General features: G+C 44.5%; 1 protein-coding gene across 1 annotated transcript in view; it reads right to left on the minus strand.

Annotated features, from left to right (window-relative positions):
- The window catches only part of LOC142652384 (uncharacterized), a 32,295-nt gene extending 26,964 nt beyond the window's left edge, over positions 1-5,331 (minus strand). Inside the window, exon 1 of the mRNA XM_075828017.1 lies at positions 5,104-5,331. Within this exon, the coding sequence (XP_075684132.1) occupies positions 5,104-5,225 (122 nt within the window). The 5' untranslated portion in view covers positions 5,226-5,331. The remainder of the gene's footprint in view (positions 1-5,103) is intronic.
- Between the last annotated feature and the right edge of the window lie 18,740 nt (positions 5,332-24,071).

Below are 24,071 nucleotides of genomic sequence, written 5' to 3' on the forward strand. Positions count from 1 at the left end.
CAAAAAAAAATAGATTAAAAATGAATTTCTGCAAAAAAAAATGAAATTTGAAAATTTGCTCTTGCTACCGCCCAGCCTCTTCCTGACTTCATGGAAGTCACCCTCTGTAACTTTCCATAATTCTCATAGTAGTGAATGGCAGTTACGGAAGCAGCGTAGCATGCGAGCTACGCTGCTTCCGTAACTACCATTCGGTTCTATGGGACTTACGGAAACAGTGTAACTCAGCAAACTATGCTTTTTTTTGTAACTCCCGACATTGAAGTCAGGAAATGTCCGGGAGGCAGCGAGAAAGAGGTAGAACATGGTTTAGGGGGCCCCGTTCTTAAGATAGGTGCGGGTCCCAGAGGTGGGACCTCTTTGGCCACTTTTGACCTTCCTGACAGAGCCCCATTTTTCAAATCTGACATGTTTGACTTTATGTGGTAATAACTTCGGAATGCTTTTACATATCCAAGGGATTCTGAGACTGTTTTGTCATGACACATTGGACTTTATATTACTGGCAAAATTTGCTCCATACATTCAGTATTTAATTGTGAAAAACACCAAAATTTAGCGAAAAATTGCAAAAATGAGCATTTTTCTAAATTTAAATGTATCTGCTTGTACGACAGGCAGTTATACCACACAAAATAGTTGCTAATTAACATTCCCCATATGTCTACTTTAGATTGGCATTGTTCTTCTGAACATCCTTTTACTTTTCTAGGACGTTACAAGGTTAGAACTTTAGCAGCAATTTCTCACATTTTCAAGAAAATTTAAAAAGGCTATTTATACAGGGGCCAGTTCAGATGTGAAGTGGGTTTGAGTCCCTCATATATTAGAAACCTTCAATAAGTCATCCTATTTTAAAAACTTCACCCCTCAAAGTATTCGAAATAGCATTTAGAAAGTTTCTTAACCCTTTAGACGTTTCACAGGAATTAAAGCAAAATAGAGGTGACATTTACAAATTTCATGTTTTTTTTCAGAAAGTATTACCAGAAAAATGCAACTCAATATTTATTGCCCAGGTTCTGCAGAGTTAGAAAATATCCCACATGTGGCCCTAGCGTGGATTCTTTGGGCCTTCTTTTTGTTAGAATATATTTTAGGCACCATGTTTGAAGGGCACCACTAAAAGTGACCCCATTTGGGAAACTACATCCACCAAAGAAATTATCTAGGGGTATAGTGGGCATTTTGACCCCACAGGTTTATTGCAGAAATTATTGGAAGTAGGTGATGAAAATGAAAATCTACATTTTTTCAAAGAAAATGTAGGTTTAGCTAATTTTTTCTCATTTACACAAGGACTAAAGGAGAAAAGGCACTGCAAAATTTGTAAAGCAATTTCTCCAGAATAAAACAATGTGGTTGAAAATGGCTGTTTGGACACGGCAGGGCTTAGAAGGGAAAGAGCGCCATTTGGCTTTTGGAACTCAAATTTAGCAGGAATGATTTGCAGAGGCCATGTCACATTTGCAAAGCCCCTGAGGGACCAAAACAGTGAAAACACCCAAAAACTAACTCTATTTAGGAAACTACACCCCTTGAGGAATTCATCTACGGGTGTAGTGAGCATTTTGACCCCACAAGTTTTTCATAGAATTTATTAGAATTGGGCAGTGAAAATAAAAAGACGTAGATTTAGCTCAAAATTTTTCATTTTCTCAACAAATAAAGGAAAAAAAGAACCCCAACATTTCTAAAGCAATTTCTTCCGAGTATGGCAATACCCCATTTGTGGTCATAAACTGCTCTTTGGGCACACAGTAGGGCTCACAAGGGAAGGAGCGGCATTTGGATTTTGAAATGCAGATTTTGCTGGATTGGTTTCTGGTCGCTATGTCGCATTTGCAAAGCCCCTGTGGGTCCAAAACAGTGGAAACCCCCCCAGAAGTGATCCCATTTTGGCAACTACACCTCTCAAGGTATTCAGCTAGTGGTGAAGTGAGCATGTTAACCCTGCCGGTGTTTTGCAAAAATTAGTGTGCACTCGATGTTTCAGAGTGAAAATGGGATTTTTTTCTATAGATATGCCAATATGTGGTGCCCAGCTTGTGCCACTATAACAAGACAGCTCTCTAATTAACCCCTTCCCGACATTTGACGTATCCATACGCCAAAGTTGGGTAGGGGAAGTATGGAACGAGTTCACAGAGTGAACCCGCTCCATACGATGCCAGTGTTTGCTGTATGTTACAGAGTAAAGAGCGGCATCTCGCTCGAGTCCGATCCCGCTCGTTTATCTCGTTAAATGCTGCGGTCAATAGCAACCGCAGCATTTAACTCATTAGAAAGAGGGGGGCGACCCCCTCTAACAGCTCATTGCGCCCCCCGCAACGCAATCGCGCGGGGGTGGGGCGATGGTTTCTATGGCTGCCTGGGGGCCTAATGAAGGCCCCCAGGTCCGCCGTCTTTGTGCATCTATTGAGCCCTCACATAAGTACTTACATTAGTATTGCAGTATATTGTGCAAGCGATCTGACGATCGCTGGTTGAAGTCACCTAGGGGGACTAATAAAAAAAAGTAAAAATGAGTTAAACAAAGTTTTTTTTTTTATGTAAAAAAAAAAGAAAAAAATTAAAAGTGCAAAAAAAAAACATTTCCCCATTTTCCCCCTAGACAGAGGCGTAGCTAGTTTCTCCTGCACCCGGGGCAAAGATTCACCTTGGCGCCCCCCCCCCCAAACTCTTTCCCGACATCTCCTTCCCACTCACAATGTTTGCTTAATCAACCAATCAATGAGGTGTAACTTTTTTTTCACTTTTATTTTAATGTAACTGGAGCATAAAGCCATTTGTACATTTTACAAGCAGTATAGTTCTATGTGCGGTCCTTGTTTTGCGGATCCGTGATATGAAGCCGTATAAATGGCAACGGTTGTGTGCTTGAGGCCTTGGGCCTCATGCCCACTTCAGTTTTTTTCATCAGGGTGCTATCCGTTGTTTGAACTGATAGCACCCTGACAAATTTATTTCAATAGGTCCATGCACACTTCCATTGTTTTAACTCAATCGTGCCGCCGTTCCCTCAAAAATAGGGCAGGTCCTACTCCTGCCCGTTTTTGACGGAACAGTCTCTGCATTTGCATTGATTTGGTCCGTGAAACAACGGACTGTACACGGAAGCCATCCGTGTGAGGTCCGTGATTCACGGAAACCGTCATTAGCGGCAGTACAACGGCCGACGGAAGTGTGCATGAGGCCATACAGTCAAATCCTTCCTCCCCACTAAAACAGATTATACAGAATCCCCTCACCCAACTTATTTATATGCATACTCACACACCTCCGACACAAAAACGATTTATAAACACACTCACACACCTCCACACACACCTCCACACACACACACACCTCCACACAAACGCACACACACACACACACACACCTACACACACACACACACACACACACACCTCCACACACACAAACCTCCACACACACACTTCCACACACACACCTCCACACACACACCTCCACACACACACACACACGCACACACCTCCACACACACACACACACACACACACACACACACCTCCACACACACACACACACACACACACACACACACCTCCACACACACCTCCACACACACTTCCACACACACCTCTATACACACACACACACATACACCTCCACACACACACACAAACACACACCCCCAAACACCTCCAAACACCTCCACACACACACCTCCACACACACACAGACACACACCTCCACACACACACACACACACACACACACCTCCACAAACACACAACTCCACACACCTCCACACACCTCCACTCACACACACACACCTCCACACCTCTCCACACACACACACACACACACACACACACCTCCACACACCTCCACACACACACACACACACACACACACACAACTCCATACACACACACTTCCACACACACACACCTCCACAGACACACACACACACACACACACACGCACACACACACACACACACACACAAACACACCTCCACACACCTTTACACACCTCCACACACAGCTCCACACACACCTCCATACACACACACCTCCACACATACCTCCACACACACACACACACACACACCTCCACACACAAACACCTCTACACACACACACACACACACACACACACACACACCTCCACAAACACACAACTCCACATACACACACACACACACCTCCACTCACACACACCTCTGCACACAAACACCTCCACACACAAACACCTACACACACACACACACACACACACACCTCCACACACTTCCACACACACCTTCACAAACACATACACATACCTCCATACACACACATACACACACCTCCATACACACACTTCCACACACCTCCACACACACACCTCAACACACACACACACACACGCGCGCGCGCGCGCGCGTGCGCGACACACACACCTCCACACACACACACACACTCACCTCCACACACACCTCGACACGCACAAACACACCTCCACAGACACACACACACACCTCCACCACAGATACACCTCCACCCACACACACACACACACACACAACTCCACACACACACTTCCACACACACACCTCCACACACAAACACACATGCACACCTCCACACACCTCCACACACCTCCACACACCTCCACACACACACACACACACACACACACACACACACACACACCTCCACAAGCACACAACTCCACACACACACCTCCCCACAAACACACACCTTCACTCACACACACACCTCCACACACACACACACACACACCTCCACACGCACACGCACACACACACATACACACACGCGCGCGACACACACACCTCCACACACACACACAATTATACACACCTCCACACACACACACACACACACACACACAGACACACGCACGCACACACCTCCACACACACACACACCTCCCCACACATACCTACACACACACATACGCACACACACACACGCACACCTCCACACACACACCTACACACAGACATACACACACACACACACCTCCACACACACACACACACACACACACACACACACACACACACACACACCTCTACTCACACCTCCACACACACCTCCACACACACCTCCCCCTACTTGCACATACACAGCTGTACTTATCAGTTCGGAGCTCCGTAGTGGGATCTTCATGTTATGAGGGGTCACACGTTGCAGGCAGGAGAATAGCTGTGGATAAGACTGCTCCTCCCCATCCCTCTCTTCCTCCATCCTCCCTGCTTGTCTGTCTGCTAGCTGGAGCTGAACACTTCAATGGTGTTCTCCTCACAGGCAGAGTGTATGGCCGGCTGCATTATATGACGTCACATGTGACGTATAATGCAGCTGCCCGGAGCACACACACACACGCTCTGCCTGTGCAGGAGAACATCGTGCATACATTACACAGCTCCCACTCCTGTCCCATGTGCTGCCCATGGCACTAAATGTCTATGGGGGTATCGGCCCGGAGGGCACAGCCTCCACTCCCCTGGTCGGCGCCCCCCCTTCCTTCCGTTGTAGTTGCATCTGGGGCACATGCCCCGCCTGCCCCCCCTAGCTACGCCCTTGCCCTAGAGCATAGTAAAAAAAAAAAAAAACTTAATTGGTATCGCCGCGTCCGTAAAAGTCTGAACTATTACAATATATCATTATTTAACCCGCACGGTGAACGCCAGAGCCTCTATTTTTTTGGTCAACTAATCTCCCACAAAAAAATGAAATAAAACGTGATCAAAACGTTGCATGTACACCAAAATGGTATTATTAAAAACTACAGCTTATCCCGCAAAAAATAAGCCCTCATACCACTTAATCGACGGAAAAATAAAAAAGTTACGGCTCTCGGAATTTGGCGACACAAAATACATTTTATTTTTTACACTTAGGTTTTTACTTGTAAAAGTAGTAAAATATAGAAAAAACTATATATATTTGGTATCGCCGTAATCGTATTGACCCAAAAAATAAAGTTAACATGTTGTTTTAATTGCACAGTGAATTCCGTCAAAAAAACTACGCACAAAAAACCATGGAGGAATCGCTGTTTTTTTCATTTTCTACCCCACAAATAACTTTTTTTCCCATTTTCTACTTCATTATATAGCACAATAAATGATGCAACGGAAACCTACAACTCGTCCCGCAAAAATCAAGCCCTCATAGGACTATATCGACGGAAAAAACGAAAATGAAAATCTGAAAAAAGGGCTGCGGCGGGGAGGGGTTAATATGCTGTGTTTCCCGGTTTTAGAAACACCCTACATGTGACCCTAATCTTTTTCCTCAACATTTGACAGGGCTCAGGAGTGAAAGAGTACCATGCAAAATTGAGGCCTAATTCGGTGATTCACAGAGTATTGGTTCACAATTGCAGTGGCTCTGATGTGAAATAATAAAAGGAACCCCTGAGAAGTGACGCCATTTTGAAAACTGCACCCCACAAGGCATTTATTAAGGGGTGTAGTGAGCATTTTCACCCCACAGGTCTTTTCCATAAATGATTGCGCTGCAAATGATGCAAAGTAAAATTAAAATTTTTCCCTAGATGTGCTATTTCAGTGCCAAATATGTCGTGCCCATCTTGTGCCACTGGAGACACACACCCAAAAAATTGTTAAAAGGGTTTTACCGGGTATGGCGCTGCCATATATGTGGAAGTAAAATGCTGTTTGGGCATGCTGTAGGGTTCAGAGGGGAAGGATCACCATTTGGCTTTTGGAGCATGGATTTTGCTTGGCAGTAGTTTTGTTTGTACTTTTACTGGTGTTTCCGTTTATAATGTAGGGGGTACATGTAAGCTCGGCGGAGTATATAAGGGGCATAGTCAGGTGGTATAATAATGGGGTAAAAAAAACAATAAAATAATCCATAGATGTGTGTTACGCTGTGACACAATCCTTTCTGCACAGGCCGGTGTCTCACTAATAAATGGTCCTTACTTATTCCCCTTTTGGTCCACACTCGGCATCTTTGCAGTTTGGGGAATTTTGCCGGGAAAGTGTTGTCCTGGTATAATACGGGCACCCTCACTTCAAGCAGATATGCTTGGGCTCTCCCCTTCCTGGTTCCCTTATTTTAGGGGCCTTGATAATTCGCCACTTGAAACAGAAGAAATGTTCCCCTCGGGTCGGCACAACTGCATATTTTTTCTTTCCTGACTTATTGGAGCCTTAACTAATTTTATTTTTTCATAGATGTAGTGGTATGAAGGCGTTTTTTTTTTGCGGGACGAGCTTTTATTGGTACCATTTTGGGGTACATGCGACTTTTTGATCACTTGTTATCCTTTATTTTTTGGGAGGCACGGTGACCAAAAAACAGCAATTCTGGCATAGTTTTTTAGTTTTTTTTTTATACAGCGTTCACCAGGCGTTATCAATTACATGTTACCTTTATTCTGTGGGTCAGTCCGATTCTGGCGATACCTAATTTATAGCAGAGGCTGGACGGCAGCACGGAGGGCTTAACGGGAAGCCTCCATGACTGCCGTAGGAGGGAGGGTTCAGCCAATAGGAAGGACAGGTTAGGTGAGGGAGGAGGGAGAGATGGGAGGAGCCAGGGTGTGGTAACTGTTCCTCCCGCTGTTTTCGGCATTGAGCCGGAAGAAGCGGGAGGAGAAACAAGCAAAAAACTTAGCTTACACCCACCCGCCCTGAATTAGGTTCCATTTATGGGATTGGGGTGTGGGTTTATCTGTTTCTTGTGCTTTTGATGTATGCTTATGTAACTTGTGTTTTGTTTTATTTCTTTTAAGCAGGTCCGGGTGTCATGGCAGCTGGCGGGGGGAGCCTTGAGGTTGGTCAGTACAAAATGTTGGGGGGGTCGCAACGGGGGTATGCGTCCCCCAAAAAATGGTAGATCATTTGAAGACTTCATAGGGTGTTATCCCTTTGAAGTGGTCTTCTGGTGGTTGGAGCCATCTACAGGGGTGAGCGGTGCTTCCGAGCTGGTTTACAGCTGGAGGTAAATAGTTGGTGGTGGTTTGCAGATGGCTAATTTAAAGGAAATCGGAAAAATGGCTTCAAGGACTTCCCCTGCTCTGTTTAGTGTTAATTGACCCATGTTGAGTCATGTGAATTATAGTAGGAATTCTCTGGTCGAATTCCTAAAAGAGTTATTTGAATGTTTCGGATTAAATTGCATTTAATCAATGTTAAATAAATAAACGGCTGCTGTGGCCATTTCACATCCAACCTCGGTTGTCACGTATCTTTATTGGGAAGGGGGCGAAAAAAGGGGAATAAAGGTAAAATGGTTAATCAGCACATGACTCTACTTAGGCTAGTCAAGCACTTTTTTATGTTTTACAACTTTGTGCACAATAAAATAACTTTTGTAAAGAGAATGGATTTTTTTTGTCGCCAAGTTGTGAGAGCCACAGCTTTTTAATTTTTTCATCGCAGGAGCTGAGGGCTTGTTTTTTGCGAGAAGAATTATAGTTTTTATAGGTACCATTTTTGGGTACATGCAACTTTTTGATCACTTTTTATTTAAAGTTTTGGAAGAAAAGTGACCAAAAAATAGCAAGTATGTCAGTATCTTTTAGTATCTTTTAGTTTTTGTTTTTTTTTACGGCGTTCACTGTGCGGAATAAATAACATAATATATTTATAGCTCAGATCGTTACGATCGCAGCGATACCAAATATGTATGTCTTTATTATTTTTTTCAATAATAAAAGACTTGATAAGGGAAAAAGGGCGATTGCGTTTTATGTTATTGCTTGAAACTTTAAGGGTATGTGCAAACGAGAACTGGCTTTTACGTCTGAAAAGACAGACTGTTTTCAGGAGAAAACAGCTGTGTCGTTTCAGACGTAAAAGCTCCTCCTCGCATTATTGCGAAGCGTCTTTGACGCCCGTAATCTTGAGCTGCTCTTCATTGACTTCAATCAACAACGGCTCAAATTTCGTTGCAAAGAAGAGTCCTGCACTTCTTTGCCGAGGCAGTCAATTTACGCGTCGTCGTTTGACAGCTGTCAAACGACGACGCGTAAATGACAGGTCGTCGGCACAGTACTTCGGCAAACCCATTCAAATGAATGGGCAGATGTTTGCCGACGTATTGTTGCCCTATTTTCAGGTGTAAATCGCCTCGTTTACGCCTGAAAATAGGTCGTGTGAACCCAGCCTTATTGTATTTTTGGCAACTTTTATTTTTTCTTTTTTTGCACTTTTTTTTTACACTTTTCTTTAGTCCCACTAGGGGACTTGAAGCTCCAACTGTTTGTTTGATGTTCTAATACATTGGCACTACCTATGTAGTGCAATTTTTTAGAACTGGGCGGGGCCTAATCGGCTTCCGTAATGGCAGATAGGAAGCCATTGTTAAGCATACTGTTGCCATAGTAACAGTCGCCAGCCTTGCCATCGCTTGGCAGGCTGCCGATTTCATACAAACCACTTTGATGCAGCGATTGCATTGGATCGCTGCATTGAAGGGGTTAATGACAGAAATCAGAGCTAGCTCCGTTTCCTGCCTTTACAGTGGGATGTCCGCTGTAACATACAGCGGACACCCACTGCTGATGACGCTGGCTCAGCTTGTGAGCCGGAAGCTGAGCCGGTGCCATCTTGCCGATGGTACCGGAAGCCTTTTGGGCCCCGCCGACGACGGGTCATAGGAGGATTTCGTTGCTGGCAGACCGGGAGGTATTGGGCCTCCGATCGCCTTTGCAGCCACCGGCAACCCAGCGATCATGTTGCTGGGGTGCCGGTGGCTATAAACTCCTCACATGCTGCGATCTCTATTGAACGCAGCATGTGAGGGGTTAATCGGTTGGATCGTAGGCTAGCTCCAGTCCTGGCCGATACCTTAGGGTGCCAGCTTTAACATACAGCTGTCACACGGTCGTTATGTCGCTGGCTCAGCTCCTGAGCCAGCTCCATCTCCTTCACGTACAATTACGTGGTATTGCATGAAAACACCATCTCCCATCACGTAACTGTACATGAAAATGCGGGAAGGGGTTAAAATCAATTTGGCGAACCTCTTTGAAAGAGAAAGGGCTTCTCTGTGGATATCCTCCTGCAGGGGATGGTTTCGGCCTACCTTCCAGGAATGGGAGACAGGAGGCCAAGCGAAAGACCTGCGTGCACCCCATGGGCACCTCCCGACTCATGCTGCCCCGGTTCTGAAGGTTGTTCGTCGGTGGGGTCTGGAGGCGAGGGAGATCAAGACCATGTCGAGAAAATTTCTTGACAGAAAGGTCTTGTTGACCTGCTTTCAGAAGCCCCTGGCGCTCAGGAACTGCCCAAGTAGAGACCTCGTGGTGGGATTAAAACTTTTAAACTCTGTGAGGATTCCCCAGAAGTTTTAGGATCTGGCTTGGCGCTGCTTCCATGGAGGCTGTATGTAAGGGGCAATCTGAAGTATAGAAACTCAGATGAAAGAGGTTGTCCTCGGGAGGAGTGCGGTGACACGCTGGAAAGCATGGACCATTTCTTGCTTCGGTGTCCCTTCAATGAAGAGGTTTACAAACGGGTGGGAGCTTCCATCGGTTGGCCCGGTCTGACTAACCTCTCCTTACGCTGGTTGGGCCAATGGGGCATTCGGAGAACTGGGTGGAAGGGATCATTGCACTTATTTTTTAGTTAGTTTAGTGATCAGGTATTTTTGTGTTTCGTGTCGACTCAGTTTAAAATCCTCCTGGAGGACGAGGTGTGTAGGAATATCATGGGTGACCTGGTGAAGGTCCGGTCTCTGGAGGTTGAGAGACTGGGTGCATCCAAGGCCTCTCGACTTTGGAGGGGCTTTAATTTTAGGTGCCTTAGGTCGAACCAACCTTTAGGGGGAGGGGAGGGGGTGCCCCTGGGTATTAGACTGGGGGTAGGGGTCTACACCTGGCCATGACACCGTGAAATAGTGATAGGGACAGAATGAGGGACAGCCGGAGGGACAGATTAGTTTATAAAGTAATAAGGGATAGAGATAGGGAAGCTGGATAGGTTTAGCGATAGGGACCGGGGTGGTGGTTGGGGGTGGCTTTGGCCTCTGGGCTGGTGCTCTAGGGGGGCTTTCCTCTCCTTCCCCTCTGTTGATGGGCTGAGTAAGCACAAGTAGGTGTTTGTTTTGAGCTTTTGGAGACAGAAAAAGGGTTTACAAGCGGCCAAACTTAGGTTTTCGGGTTTATGTATATAGTATGCTATTTGGTTATAGTTATGTGTCTGTTATGATTTGAATGGTGTATAGGTGTATGCATGGGTTTGTGTGAATGTTGAGGTAAGATGGGCAGTACATAGGTGGGGGGCCTGGGGGTGTGCCCAGCCTGATTCTGGACTACGTGGATGTGAAGAGGAGATGTGACGTTGGATCGGGCTGGGTCGGTGTGTTGGGTGTTGGGGGCCAGCATCCGAACTATGCGGACATGGGAGGACATGAGGCGTGATGCTGGTCAGGGGAGGTGATGGGTGGTGATGAAAAAGTTAGTATGTATAAGGTTAGGCATGAATGTGGATAAGTTAAATTAAATAAAAAAAAAATAAAAAATCTAAAATAAAAAATCATTTAAAAAAAAAAATCATTATTTTTTGAGGGTTTTGTACTTTTTTTTCATTTACATAATGCACTGAAGTAAGTGCACCATGGGATGGTAATTTTTTATTTTTTAGAGTTTATTATTATTATTTTGTTATTTCTATTATTAGTGTGATTATTATTCATTTTGTTTTATATATGTGGTGATTTTGGTTTTTAGGGGGCCATTGGTTGGCACAAGGTTATAAGAGTATGTTATAATAAGTATGCTGTATATAGTGTTATAGTTATGTTTCCATGGGGTTGGGGGGTATAGGTGTGTGTATGAATGAGTATGGGATTATAGTTATGTATGCATGGGGATGTATGTAAGAATGGTCAGGCTGGGTAAATTAATTTTGATGTACAGAAATGTACATACATTTTTTTTGTTGTGTTTTGCAAATATTGTATATTTTGTAATGTTTTATATTTTTTATTAAAAGAGTACCAGCAGTGACTAATGAGGAGGGAGGTTGTGTCTGAGTGCTGCTGCTGTGTCTGATTTGTGAGGACCACACCCAGGATGGAGGGAGTTTCCTTTTTTCACCAGCCCAGGTTCATATCACCTGCCTGGGCTAAGGAAACGTCTGTGAAGGAGGCTCCATTCATACATGGAGCCTCAGACCTCTACCCCCTTGAGCATGCAGGCGGGGGGTAGAGGGTCTTCCCAACCTGTTGGGAAGATGCAGCCAGCATCAGGGGTGTGAAGGTCATCCCGTGGAAAGATCTGTGTGGCCCCCCCTGATGCTGGGACTCTGGAAGGTGTCGAGAGGAGAGACGTGGAGGAGGAGATGTAAGTACGCCCAGGTGGAGGCCCAGGAGAAGGCCCAGGAGAAGGCCCAGCAAGGCAAGATACCCGACCCAGGGACCAGAGTACGGTCGAGGAGTGGGGGCTACTGCGGTCGGGGAAGTCGGTGGAAACCTTCAGCCCCCGCCTAGCTGCCCGACTGGAAGAATACCGGGACCTCAGTAAGTCCCTGCGGCGGCTACGGGAAGATCTGGCAGTCGCCAGGGGACGAGCCGCGAAAACAACAGGCGCCAAGAGGTCCCGGTATAGTTTCCAGGTAAAACAAATTCTGGAGGAAGTGAAGGCGGTGGAGGAAAGGAGATTGGAGATCGTGGCCGGTGGGGGAGCCTTCGGGGAGAAGCTGGAGAATGACGAGAGGTTTTCCCTGATGGCATCCCCCACGCAATGTAACCAAACCCCCTACAAAGGGGAAGAAAGGAAAAATGAAGAGGCTGCTAAAAGTGCAGAGGCATTGGAGGCTGCAGAAAAGGAAGCCAGGATTACAGAGGCCGCAGAAGTGGAGGCCGCAGAAGTGGAGGAGAGTCTGGAGGTGGAGAGGATGCCAATCCGGGAGGAGACGAAGATGGGCTCGGAGGCCCCCTGGGAAGGCAGTAATGGAGGGGCAAGTGGGGAACTTTCCTGCAGCCAAGGTGTACAAAACTTTGAATCGGGCAGTGAGCAGCCCCCGGGGGTTGCTCACGCAAATACGGCTGCAGGAGTCCCCAGTGTCCCTCCAGAACATTTGTTTTGGAGCTCAGTTGCCACCGGAGGAGGACAAAGTGCAAAAGAAAAAGCTATGGAAGATAAGACGGAAGAAGACAGGTGGGGTATCCTATAAGTATTCCTACCTGTCTTCCTTGCGTTTCGGACCAGGTGAGAGCTCCGTTCGGGACGCAAGCCCCGCAAATCCCCCAGCTTCGGCCTCTACAGTGGAGTCGGAGCGGGAAAGCGGGCAGAATAAAATGGTGTCGGTTCAACTCAATGTGGCCAAGATGGCGCCGGACGCCGTCTCCTGTAAAGGAGGCGGTGCAAGCGGCCAAGAGGCGTTAGGGGGCGTATCCCAGTGTCCAGTGTATGGGGAACCTCAGAAGCCGGCCTTTGGTCCAATACCCTATGATGACAGATGAACCAACACATGGATGCAATGGTAAGTTTGGTTTCCAGGTTCTGGGTTGTCCCTGGGTACAACAACACTGCTACCCGATATGTGCAGACATGTCTTCTCTGTGCCGGCCATAACACAGGGAGAACAGTAAAAGCCCCCGAGTAGCATACCGCAAGGCCATTGTACCCATTGCAGCGACTGCAGATTGATTACATACAGCTACACAAGGTTGGTAGGTATGAATATGTCCTTGTCTGTGTTGATATCTTTTCAGGATGGCCTGAAGCATGATCTGTGGCAACAGCCAATGCAAAAAAACGGCTAAGAAGCTGCGTAATGAAGTGATATGTAGGTCTGGTGTTGCAGAAACCATAGAAAATTATCCAGCTACACATTTCACAGGGGAAATATTTAGAGAAGTAATGTCAGCATTAAACATTGAACACACGTTCCATAAACCCCATCACCCCCAGCGTAGTGGGGCGGTAGAAAGAATGAATTGGTACACTGAAGTTAAAAATTCAAAAGGCAATGTCTGAGACAGGAAAAACATGGACAGAATGCCTTCTAATAGCGTTACACTCAGTCAGAGTCACTCCAAACAGAAAGATCTTACTGCATTTGTGGGAGCACTGAATAAAAATAGAATTTCTTTGTATTATCGTGTTTATGGTTCCCTTCCAGATCCAGATTTCCTTGCAGGGTCTCATTATGTTAAGCCCAGAGATTGGATAATGATAAAGACACACGTCTGGATAACTCTGGAGCCCGGATGTAACGAACCGTATCAAGCCAGCTGACCATTTCCACTTCGGTAAAACTTGAAGAGAAAGCTTCCTGGATATTTACCGGTCACTGCAAGAAGGTTCTGAACCCCGAGGCTTCATCATTGTAACCTATCTTTTACTCCAATGTATTACATCCTTAAATCCCAAAGGAGAATTGAGACAAGATTATCAAATATCATCAGACTGTCGTAAAAAATGACTAACTTGTGTCCGATGGTTGGAACTTGACATTGTACGATTACCATATGTGGACGAATGTCAGCGTCCCTCATACAATAGTAGGGCATGTTTTTGACCCTTGATGGGTGGTCAACCTTACTAAAAGAGTGCATCCGTGGATGATGGACTACAGATAAGGAATCCCAGGAAATTGGAAAGGGGTCAATATGATGGCACTTAAGCTGGGAGATACTACTAGTAGTAAATTGAAAATTAGCTTTTAGAAGGCCTCAGATTATCTAGGCTGTCACATGCCACATTCAATTGACTGTTTAGGTTGGTATGTGCACGATTAAGCTTGTGGATGGGCATCAAATTTTACGAAAAGAGAAAATACCACCTGTACCCAAAGGGGAGCTATTCCTGATCTTGGGGATAATTCTAATCAAAGTGATCCTTCCATATACAGACAGGAAAGATATCATAGCCCCATGGGTAACAAGACTAGTGAACCCTGGTGCCTTTTCCATAATTCACTAAGACTTGTGGAATTAGCAGATATGATGGTACATCATAGGAGTGGCGCCTTTAAGCTTCCGGATGATATCTATATAGTGTGGTAATAATGCATATAAATGGATACCTATGGGAGCAGAAGGAACCTGTACATTAGCTAGACTCCAGTCAGCCACATGGGTATGGGAAGATAATGATTATCCTTACAGTAACATATCAAACCATATGTTGTTCAAGAGGGAAGCTAACCCGAGTAAGGCTAAATCCCTAGTATATGTTCCCTGGCAAGAAAAGTTAGGCCTATCACTCATACTAGTAGGGCTATCTGTAAGAAATGCACATAATATTGAAAAGCTTGCTGACTTATTTGACAATATTACAGAATATGTTTTTGATGCTTTAAATATAACTAGCACATTTACCAGTTAGCTTATCTTAGTAACTATCCAGCATGCTGTAGTTCTGGACTATCTCATACCATCCCAAGGAGGTATGTGTCAGATAGTAGGCCCTGCCTGCTGCCATTATATAGAACCCTCTGGCCTGTTGCAAGTCACGTATGATATCGAGCAGGATAATAGCTATAATTAGTTATAAAAACCCAATGCAGATTAAAGTTCTATGTGTAGAAAAAGGAGAAACATTGGGACATAAAATAACTTCTACATCCCTGCTTCCAGTAACAGTTCCCACGCCTCAATTCATTAAGGATGATGGATGGATATGCGCCTACTGTGATGGATGAAACCCCTCTCAGGTCGACATATGTGTCCATCGTGGTGGTGTTAGGAAAGAATCATATAATTAGGAATAGATTTGTGTGGCCAGGAACACCCCACTCTTAGGTAAATGATTTATAGATGATCTGTGGGAAAGGATCTCAAGGCAAGTTTGATGATCCCACTGTTTATGTGGCTACCCGTGTAATCCGTGATATACCTGTAAAGGATCTGCCAGACACAGCTTCTGTGTCGACACCCGTGGGTAATCAGTCTGCACCTGCTCCTAGGTCTGATAGAGTGACTCGATCTGCTACCACTCAGGCTGGTAGGCTCAGGAGTGGGAGAACCTATCACAGCAAGGCCAGACGGTTCTAGCTCCCGCCCTCGGTCTATTTATACCTGCATTTCCTGCTTGTCTTTGCCTGTGATTCTTTCCTGTTTCCTGGCTCTGCTGCTCCTGCTATTATTATTGAGCTTGCTTCATTTTGACCCTGGCTTTACTGACTACGCTCCTGCTCTACGTTTCCTGGTTTGACTCGGCTTGTTCACTACTCCTGTTGCTCACGGTGTTGCCATGGGCAACTGCCCCATTTCCCTTAGCTTCTGTGTGCCCTTGTCTGTTTGTCTGTCGTACACATATTGAGCGTAGGGACTGTCGCTCAGTTGTACGCCGTCGCCTAGGACGGGCCATGCAAGTAGGCAGGGACTGAGTGGCGTGTAGATTAGGGCTCACCTGTCTGTCTCAATACCCCGTCATTACAATACCACAGTTTCAGCTGTAACTCATGATAGGTAGATTCCCCAATCTAATGGACACCATACTAGGTTAGGAAGGGATAGGAGGATCCGAGTTTTCACCTTCAGAGGATATCGGTTCCCATAGGGATAGAATAGTTGGATGCAGTATTTTGTCAAAAAGAGGGGAACTGTCAGTAATAAATCTAATACCTGTTAGATTTATTTTGTATTAATATTATCAATACAAAATGACTGCATTATATTGTTTGAGATATGTATTAGATGTGTATTAGATATGTTTTTAATCTTCTCTTAAATGAATGCATTCCCTATCCCCTAAGATAGGGTAAAGATTACATCATCTGGCATTCCAAACAGATGAGTACAAGGAATAAAGTCATTACCTTATATGGAAGTATTGTTGGGTGTATACCTATATGTACTTGGCATCATCTGATTGGTTGTGTCTTAAGTGAAAGCATGAACCTATAAATAAAGGCTCCGTCCACAGCCATTTTAGATTTCTGTACATCAAACCATTGTATGTGCAATCTCTCCCGATCGGTCATTTTTGTAAATATGAATGAATCCTGGACAAATTCTGTTATGGAGAAAAGGAACTCAAGAGTGATGGGGATTAATTTCACAGTTGGGCATATGTGAGCTGGGCAAAGTACATCAGGGGCATAGTCAGGTGGTATAATAATGGGGTAAAAAAAAAAACAATAAAATAATCCATAGATGTGTGTTATGCTGTGACACAATCCTTTCTGCACAGGCCGGTGTCGCACTGATATATGTCCTTCCTTATCCCCCTTTTGGTCCACACTCGGCACCTTTGCAGTTTGGGGAATTTTGCTGGGAAGTGTTGTCCTGGTATAATACGGGCACCCCAGCAGATATGTTTGGGCCTTCCCCTTCCTGGCTCCCTAATTTTAGGCCCTTGATTCTTTGCCTCTTAAAATCGAAGAAATGTTCCCCTCGGGCTTGCACAACTGCATATATTTTATTTCCGGACTTATTGGAGCCTTGACTAATTTTATTTTTTGATAGACGCAGTGGTATGAGGGCTGTTTTTTGTGGGACAAGCTGTAGTTTGTATTGGTACCATTTTGGGGTACATGCGACTTTTTGATAATATTTTATCAAATTTTTTTGTGAGGCAAGGTGACCAAAAACCGCAATTCTGGCATAGTTTGTTTAGGGTTTTTTTTATACAGCGTTCACCATGCATTATAAATTACATGTTAACTTTATTCTGCGGGTCAGTACGATTCCGGCGAAACCAAATTTATAGACTTTTTTATGTTTTACAAATTTTTGCACAATAAAATTACTTTTGTAAAAATAATGTATTTTTTCTGTCGCCAAGTTGTGAGAACCATAACTTTTTCATTTGTTTGTCGATGGAGCTGTATGAGGGCTTTTTTCATTGCAAGACGAGCTATAATTTTTATAGGTATCATTTTTGGGTACATGCGACTTTTTGATCACTTTTTATTCCAATATTTGTAGGTCAAAGTGACCAGAAAACAGAAATTCTGGTATAGATTTTATGGGTTTTTTACCACGTGGAATAAATAACATAATATTTTTATAGTTCAGGTTGTTACGGTCGCGGCGATACCAAATATGTGTGGTTTATTAATTTAAAAATAATAATAAAGGCCTTGATAAGGGAAAAGGACGATTGTATTTTATTTTATTACTTGAAACTTTTTTGACACTTTTTTTAAGTTCCACTAGGGGACCTGAAGGTCCAACTGTCTGATTTTTTTTTTCTAATACATTGCTCTACCTATGTAGTGCAATGTATCAGATCTGTCAGTCATTCACTAACAGCAAATCGATTAAGCTTTGCCTCCGGGCGGGGCCTAATCGGCTTACATAATAGCAGAGCAGGAGACCATCGTTAGGCTTCCTGTTGCCATAGCAGCAGTCGGCGGCCCTGCGATTGCAGGGCAGGGCTGCCGATCTGCCGCCAACCACAAGGATGCAGCGATCGCTGCATCTAAGGGGTTAATGGCAGGGATCGGAGCTTGCTCCGGTTCCTGCCATTACAGGTGGATGTCTGGCCACCAGAGGGAGTACTTCCCAGAATTACAGCAAGGTGAATAAGGTAAAGCAAGCTGACTCACAGCTGCTGTAAATGTGTAAGGGAATCTCACCCCCCTCCATATTTTTGTCTACAAGCCAGGAAAAGGTGTCTTCAAATTGCTAAGCATTGTCCGGCTCCCATTTTGGGAGTGATTGTACAATGCAGCTGGTAGACGCTATAGGACACACCAAAAGGCTAAGGGTATGTTCACACGCTTAATAAAAAACGTCTAAAAATACGGAGCTGTTTTCAAGGGAAAAAAGCTCTTGATTTTCAGGTGTTTATTAATCAAACTTGCTTTTTTCACTGCGTTTTTTTACGGCCGTTTTTGGAGCTGTTTTTGTATAGAGTCAATGAAGAACTGCTTCAAAAACAGCTCAAGAAGTGACATGCACCTCTTTTTCGTGGGGCGTCTTTTTACGTGCCGTTTTTTGAAAATAAGGCGTAAAAAAATGCCCCGTTGGAACACAACGCCATATTTCCCATTGAAATCAATGGGCAGATGTTTGTGGGCGTTCAGCTTCTGATTTTTCAGCCGTTTTTTGAGACGTTTACTGCCCGAAAAGTGTCTGAAAACACTACGCGTGCACATACCCTAAAAATGATGAAAGTGAAGTGAATGACTTTTCAATTGACAGGTTCACATGGCGTGTATTTGGAGTGATTTTTTGGTGCATTTTACGTACCAAAGACTGCATCAAAAAACGCTTGATTGCACTTATCATTTACATAATTGGTAAAGTGCGCTGTTAGTATATACAACCCGCTTTTTTAGACACGTGTTTTTAAAAAACGCGCTGTGTAAATATAGAAGTGTCGAGTCAATTACTATGCACGTAAAACACGCCAAATGTTCCCATAGTCAATGGGAGTCCTAATTATTCGCCAAAATGCACACACAAAATGCGTCAAAAAACACGCAAACAAGGTGGCAAATGCTTGATTAAGCTTCCCATTTACATCAATGGGAAAACGAGCCGTTACTTCTTTATGCAAGCGTTTTAAAATATAATTTTGCATAAAAAAGATCAGTGTGGGGGGGTTGTGTGTGGCACAGCTGCATGTTTGGCGGGATTTGTGTGTGTGAGTGTGGTGGGGGGTGCTTGTCGCTGATTCTTCAAAGCACCTGATAAGCGGCTATGAAGGATCAGCGGTGCCCTTGCATACTCCGTTGCACAAAAATAGGACACAGTTCTTCTGCGCACACTACGCACACACACAGCTCTGCTATACACACAGCTCTGCTACACACACACACACACACACACACACACACACACACACACACACATATCTCTGCTACACACACACAGTTCTGCTACACACACAGCTCTGCTACACACACAGCTCTCATACACACACACAGCCTTTGCTACACACACAGTTCTGCTACACACACACACAGCACACAGCTCTTGTACACACACACACATACAGCTCTGCTATACACACACACACACACACACACACACACACAGTTACAGCAGGTGTGCGGGGGTGGCCACGAGGGGGGGGGGGTGTGGCAGGGGGTCCGCTAGAGACAGACATGGACAAACACCTTACCTGCAGTGCTGCCGGTCTTCCTAATGGCGCCGGCTTTCCAACTACAAACCAGCTTCTATGCTGGGTCGCTCTGAACTGTGCCTGCGCAGTACAGAGTGACATAGCAGAAGCAGAGGATACAATGAATGAGAGCCGTATACACTCTAGCTGCCGTATTCCATCTGTGTATGTGTTAATAAAAAAAAATTTTATGTGAAAAAATAAATAATGTCAATATAATATTTTATTAAATAAAAACACATAAATTAATAATAATAAAAAAATCATGACACTGTCCCTTTAGGGTATGTTCACACGCAAACTCAAAAACGTCTGAAAATATGGAGCTGTTTTCAAGGGAAAACAGCTCCTGATTTTCAGACGTTTTTTAAGCCACACTTGATTTTCGCTGCGTTTTTCACTGCGTTTTTTACGGCCGTTTTTGGAGCTGTTTTCAATAGAGTATATGAAAAACGGCTTCAAAAACGTCCCAAAAAGGGACATACACTTCTTTTCCGCAGCTGTTATTTTACGCGGCCGTTTTTTTCAAAACGGCCGCATAAAAAAACGGCCCATTGTAACAGAACGCTGTTTTTTCCATTGAAATCAATGGGCAGATGTTTGGAGGCGTTCTGCTTCCAAAAATAAGCCGTGTGAACATACCCTCAAGGGTTTAATGCCGGGGATCTAAGCTAATTTCGGTCCCCGCCATTACAGCCGGATGTCAGCTGTAATACACAGCTGACATTCGGCGATGATGGCACCGACTCGGCTTCTGAGCCGGTGCCATCCATTTGTCGTATGAATACGGTAAAATACAGGAAGCACTGGCTTTCAATGACGTATCCATACGACAAATGTTGGGAAGGGGTTTATATTGAAAAATGATATCAATAAAAACAAACAATCACTTCCATTGAAAAAGTGGGGCAGGCCAGCATGTTTTTCAGCAAGGTTTTTTTCGCTTTAGGATTTTGTATGTGTAATTCAGTATTCACTCAATGGTTAAATGGGTAAAGTTATTTCACTCAGATAAGCTCCTTAGGCTGAGTTCACACATAGCGGCCACAGCACGATGATGTGACCAATAAATTGCGCCCACATGCGATTAAACCACAAAAATGGCACTTTTTTTTAATGACTGTTAATGGCAGCGCGGTTTTTCAGGTAAAATTGCTGTTTTGCTGTCAAACCACGACACCATCCACAATCCACAACCTATTAAACTTACATGAGTGAAATATTTTAAACTATTGAGTGAACGCTGAATTGCACATACAAAGTCCTGAAACCAAAATAATAACTTTGTCGAAAAGCTCGCCATCCGCCAATCAGCTGCGCTGTGGATGCTACGTGTGAACGCAGCCTAAAGCTTGTATCTCCATGAGCAGTCTTTTAGGCCTGATTTACACGAGCGTGTGCGTTTTGCACGCGCAAAAAACACTGCGTTTTGCGCGCACAAAAGGCATTTGACAGCTCCGTGTGTCATCCGTGTATGATGTGTGGCTGCGTGATTTTCGCGCAGCCGCCATCATAGAGATGAGGCTAGTCGACGCCCGTCACTGTCCAAGGTGCTGAAAGAGCTAACTGATCGTCAGTAACTCTTTCAGCACCCTCGACAGTGAGTTCCGATCAAAATATACACCAACCTGTGAATCAAAAAAAGACGTTCATACTTACCATGAACTTCCTGCTTCCTCCAGTCCGGTCTCCCGGCCGTTGCCTTGGTGACGCGTCCCTCTCTTGTCATCCGGCCCCACCTCACAGGATGACGCGGCAGTCCATGAGACCGCTGCAGCCTGTGATTGGCTGCAGGCTGTGCTTGGCCTGTGATTGGCTGCAGCTGTCACTTGGACTGAATTGTCATCCCGGGAGGTCGGACTGGAGGAAGAAGCCGGGAGGTTTATCGGTAAGTCAGAACTTTTCTTTTACACGTTCATGTATATTGTGATCGGAAGTCACTGTCCATGGTGCTGAACCAGTTTAACTCTTTCAGCACCGTGGACAGTGACTGTCTCCTGCCGTCGCGTACCCGAACATTTTTTGCCGGGTTCGGTCAAAACGAGTTCGGCCGAACCCGGTGAAGTTCGGTGCGCTCATCTCTAATTTGACACTCCGTTTGGATGTTTGTAAACAGAAAAGCACGTGGTGCTTTTCTGTTTACATTCATCCTTTTGACAGCTCTTGCGCGAATCACGCAGTTCGCACGGAAGTGCTTCCGTGCGGCATGCGTGGTTTTCACGCACCCATTGACTTCAATGGGTGCGTGATGCGCGAAAAACGCACGATTATAGAACATGTCGTGAGGTTTACGCAACGCACTCGCGCTATGCAAAATTCACGCATCGTCTACACTGCCCCATAGACTAATATAGGTGCGTACGACATGCGTGAAAAGCACGCGCGTCGCACGCGCGTATATTACGCTCGTGTAAATGAGGCCTTATGCCCATCATTTAATCATTATATACTATCAGTTTTGTCAATTGGGCTGGGGCTACACACGATACAGGTCGAACATCCAAAGATCACTGTGTCGTGCTGCGTACATTCACCGCTCCATTCACTGTCTATGAGACTGATGGAAACAGCCAAGGGCTTTACTCGGCTGTTTCCGTCATTCCCATGGACTTTGAATAGAGCCACAGAGCGCACGCTGGACAGCCGTTCCATTCAATGCCTACAGTCGAGCATTGAGGAAGATCTGGGGGTTCGGGACTCCCGTTCTTAAGATCGCTGGTTGTCCCAGGGCTGGGGCGCTCAGCGATCAGACAATTATCCCCAATGCTGTGGATCGGTGATAATTGAAGATTCTGGGAATATCCATTTAAGGTGTAAAGTCAGCTTTAGCCGAAACCTTCTGGAATTAAAGCACATGTTCCAAAGCACTGAGATAACTAATCTGGTGTTATACAGGCTACACCCACCCCATGCCAATGTTTTTATACTTGGGCAGAAATACATTTTGTTTCCAGCCGATTAAACGTAAAAATAATCCATTCACAGACTGTGATAAACTAACTTTTTTTATTTAGAGCATTTTTCAGAATTATTAGCGTTTTGTTTTTTTATTTGATAAATGTTTCAAAGTGCTAAACATGTGAAATGCAACATTTTTCTTAACTGTAACACCTCTGAATTTCTAGTACACTATTCTTTGACATATGTCTACATGGCCAAGGGATGTCTTTGCAATATTTTGGCCTAATGCAGGAAATTAAACTGAAGAATACAGTTTTGGCAATTTGGAGAAAACCGTTTTGGAAAAAACATGTTACAGACGCGGTCAGCCACATCATTGACAAATTAAACCCATATGACAAGCCATACAATATAATGAGTACTGCTGATATAATGGTCATGCTAAAAAGTAATCCCCACACAACATACTTAGACCCCCAAGCCACAAGAAAACATGAAGCTACTTTCAGATGGTTACACACATTATAACATGTTTTTAGCATGACATTTTCTTGCTGTGTCTCAGGGTGTTCTTCAGTACATGTATCACTATCCTCTAATACATCTATTTGATTCGCTATGTCTTCCGGGAGCACACAGTTGTTATGTGACATGCGTTGCCTGGTGGGTAAACATTCCATGGGGGAGACACGAGATTCCATTCCTATGTTTTCTGAACTATTTTCCGTTGTTCCATCTCCAGAAGAATCCTGGTTTGCTGTGTCACTTACTAAAGATGTTTTTGTCAGTGCAGAAAATGGTATTAATTTATCTACTAGCCACTCTATAAAAAACATAACTGTGGAGCTTTGAAGTCCAACCATAAAAGATCGAATAACCTGGATTTCGGGTTCATCGATTTCACTTTTTTCTGCGTTGAAAAAAATGATGTTGATGAGCAGACTGCACATGAGAATCACAAAACTACACGAAAGTCTCTGAAATCTGGTCAAAGTTAATGGCAAATTAGTGAGGAAAACGGAAAAACACAAATGTTCTTCTCTGAGCCGGCAAGATAATATAATATAGAAATATTCTGATTTTTCTAGCGGCTGTTGAGTATTCATAGGAGAGAATGATCTATGTATTAATCCATAATGTCTTTCAGCGTCAAGCCAGGTCTGACACACAAAAAACCATTC

The sequence above is a fragment of the Rhinoderma darwinii genome, chromosome 5 (assembly GCF_050947455.1).
Source record: "Rhinoderma darwinii isolate aRhiDar2 chromosome 5, aRhiDar2.hap1, whole genome shotgun sequence".
Taxonomy (NCBI): Eukaryota; Metazoa; Chordata; class Amphibia; order Anura; family Rhinodermatidae; genus Rhinoderma; species Rhinoderma darwinii.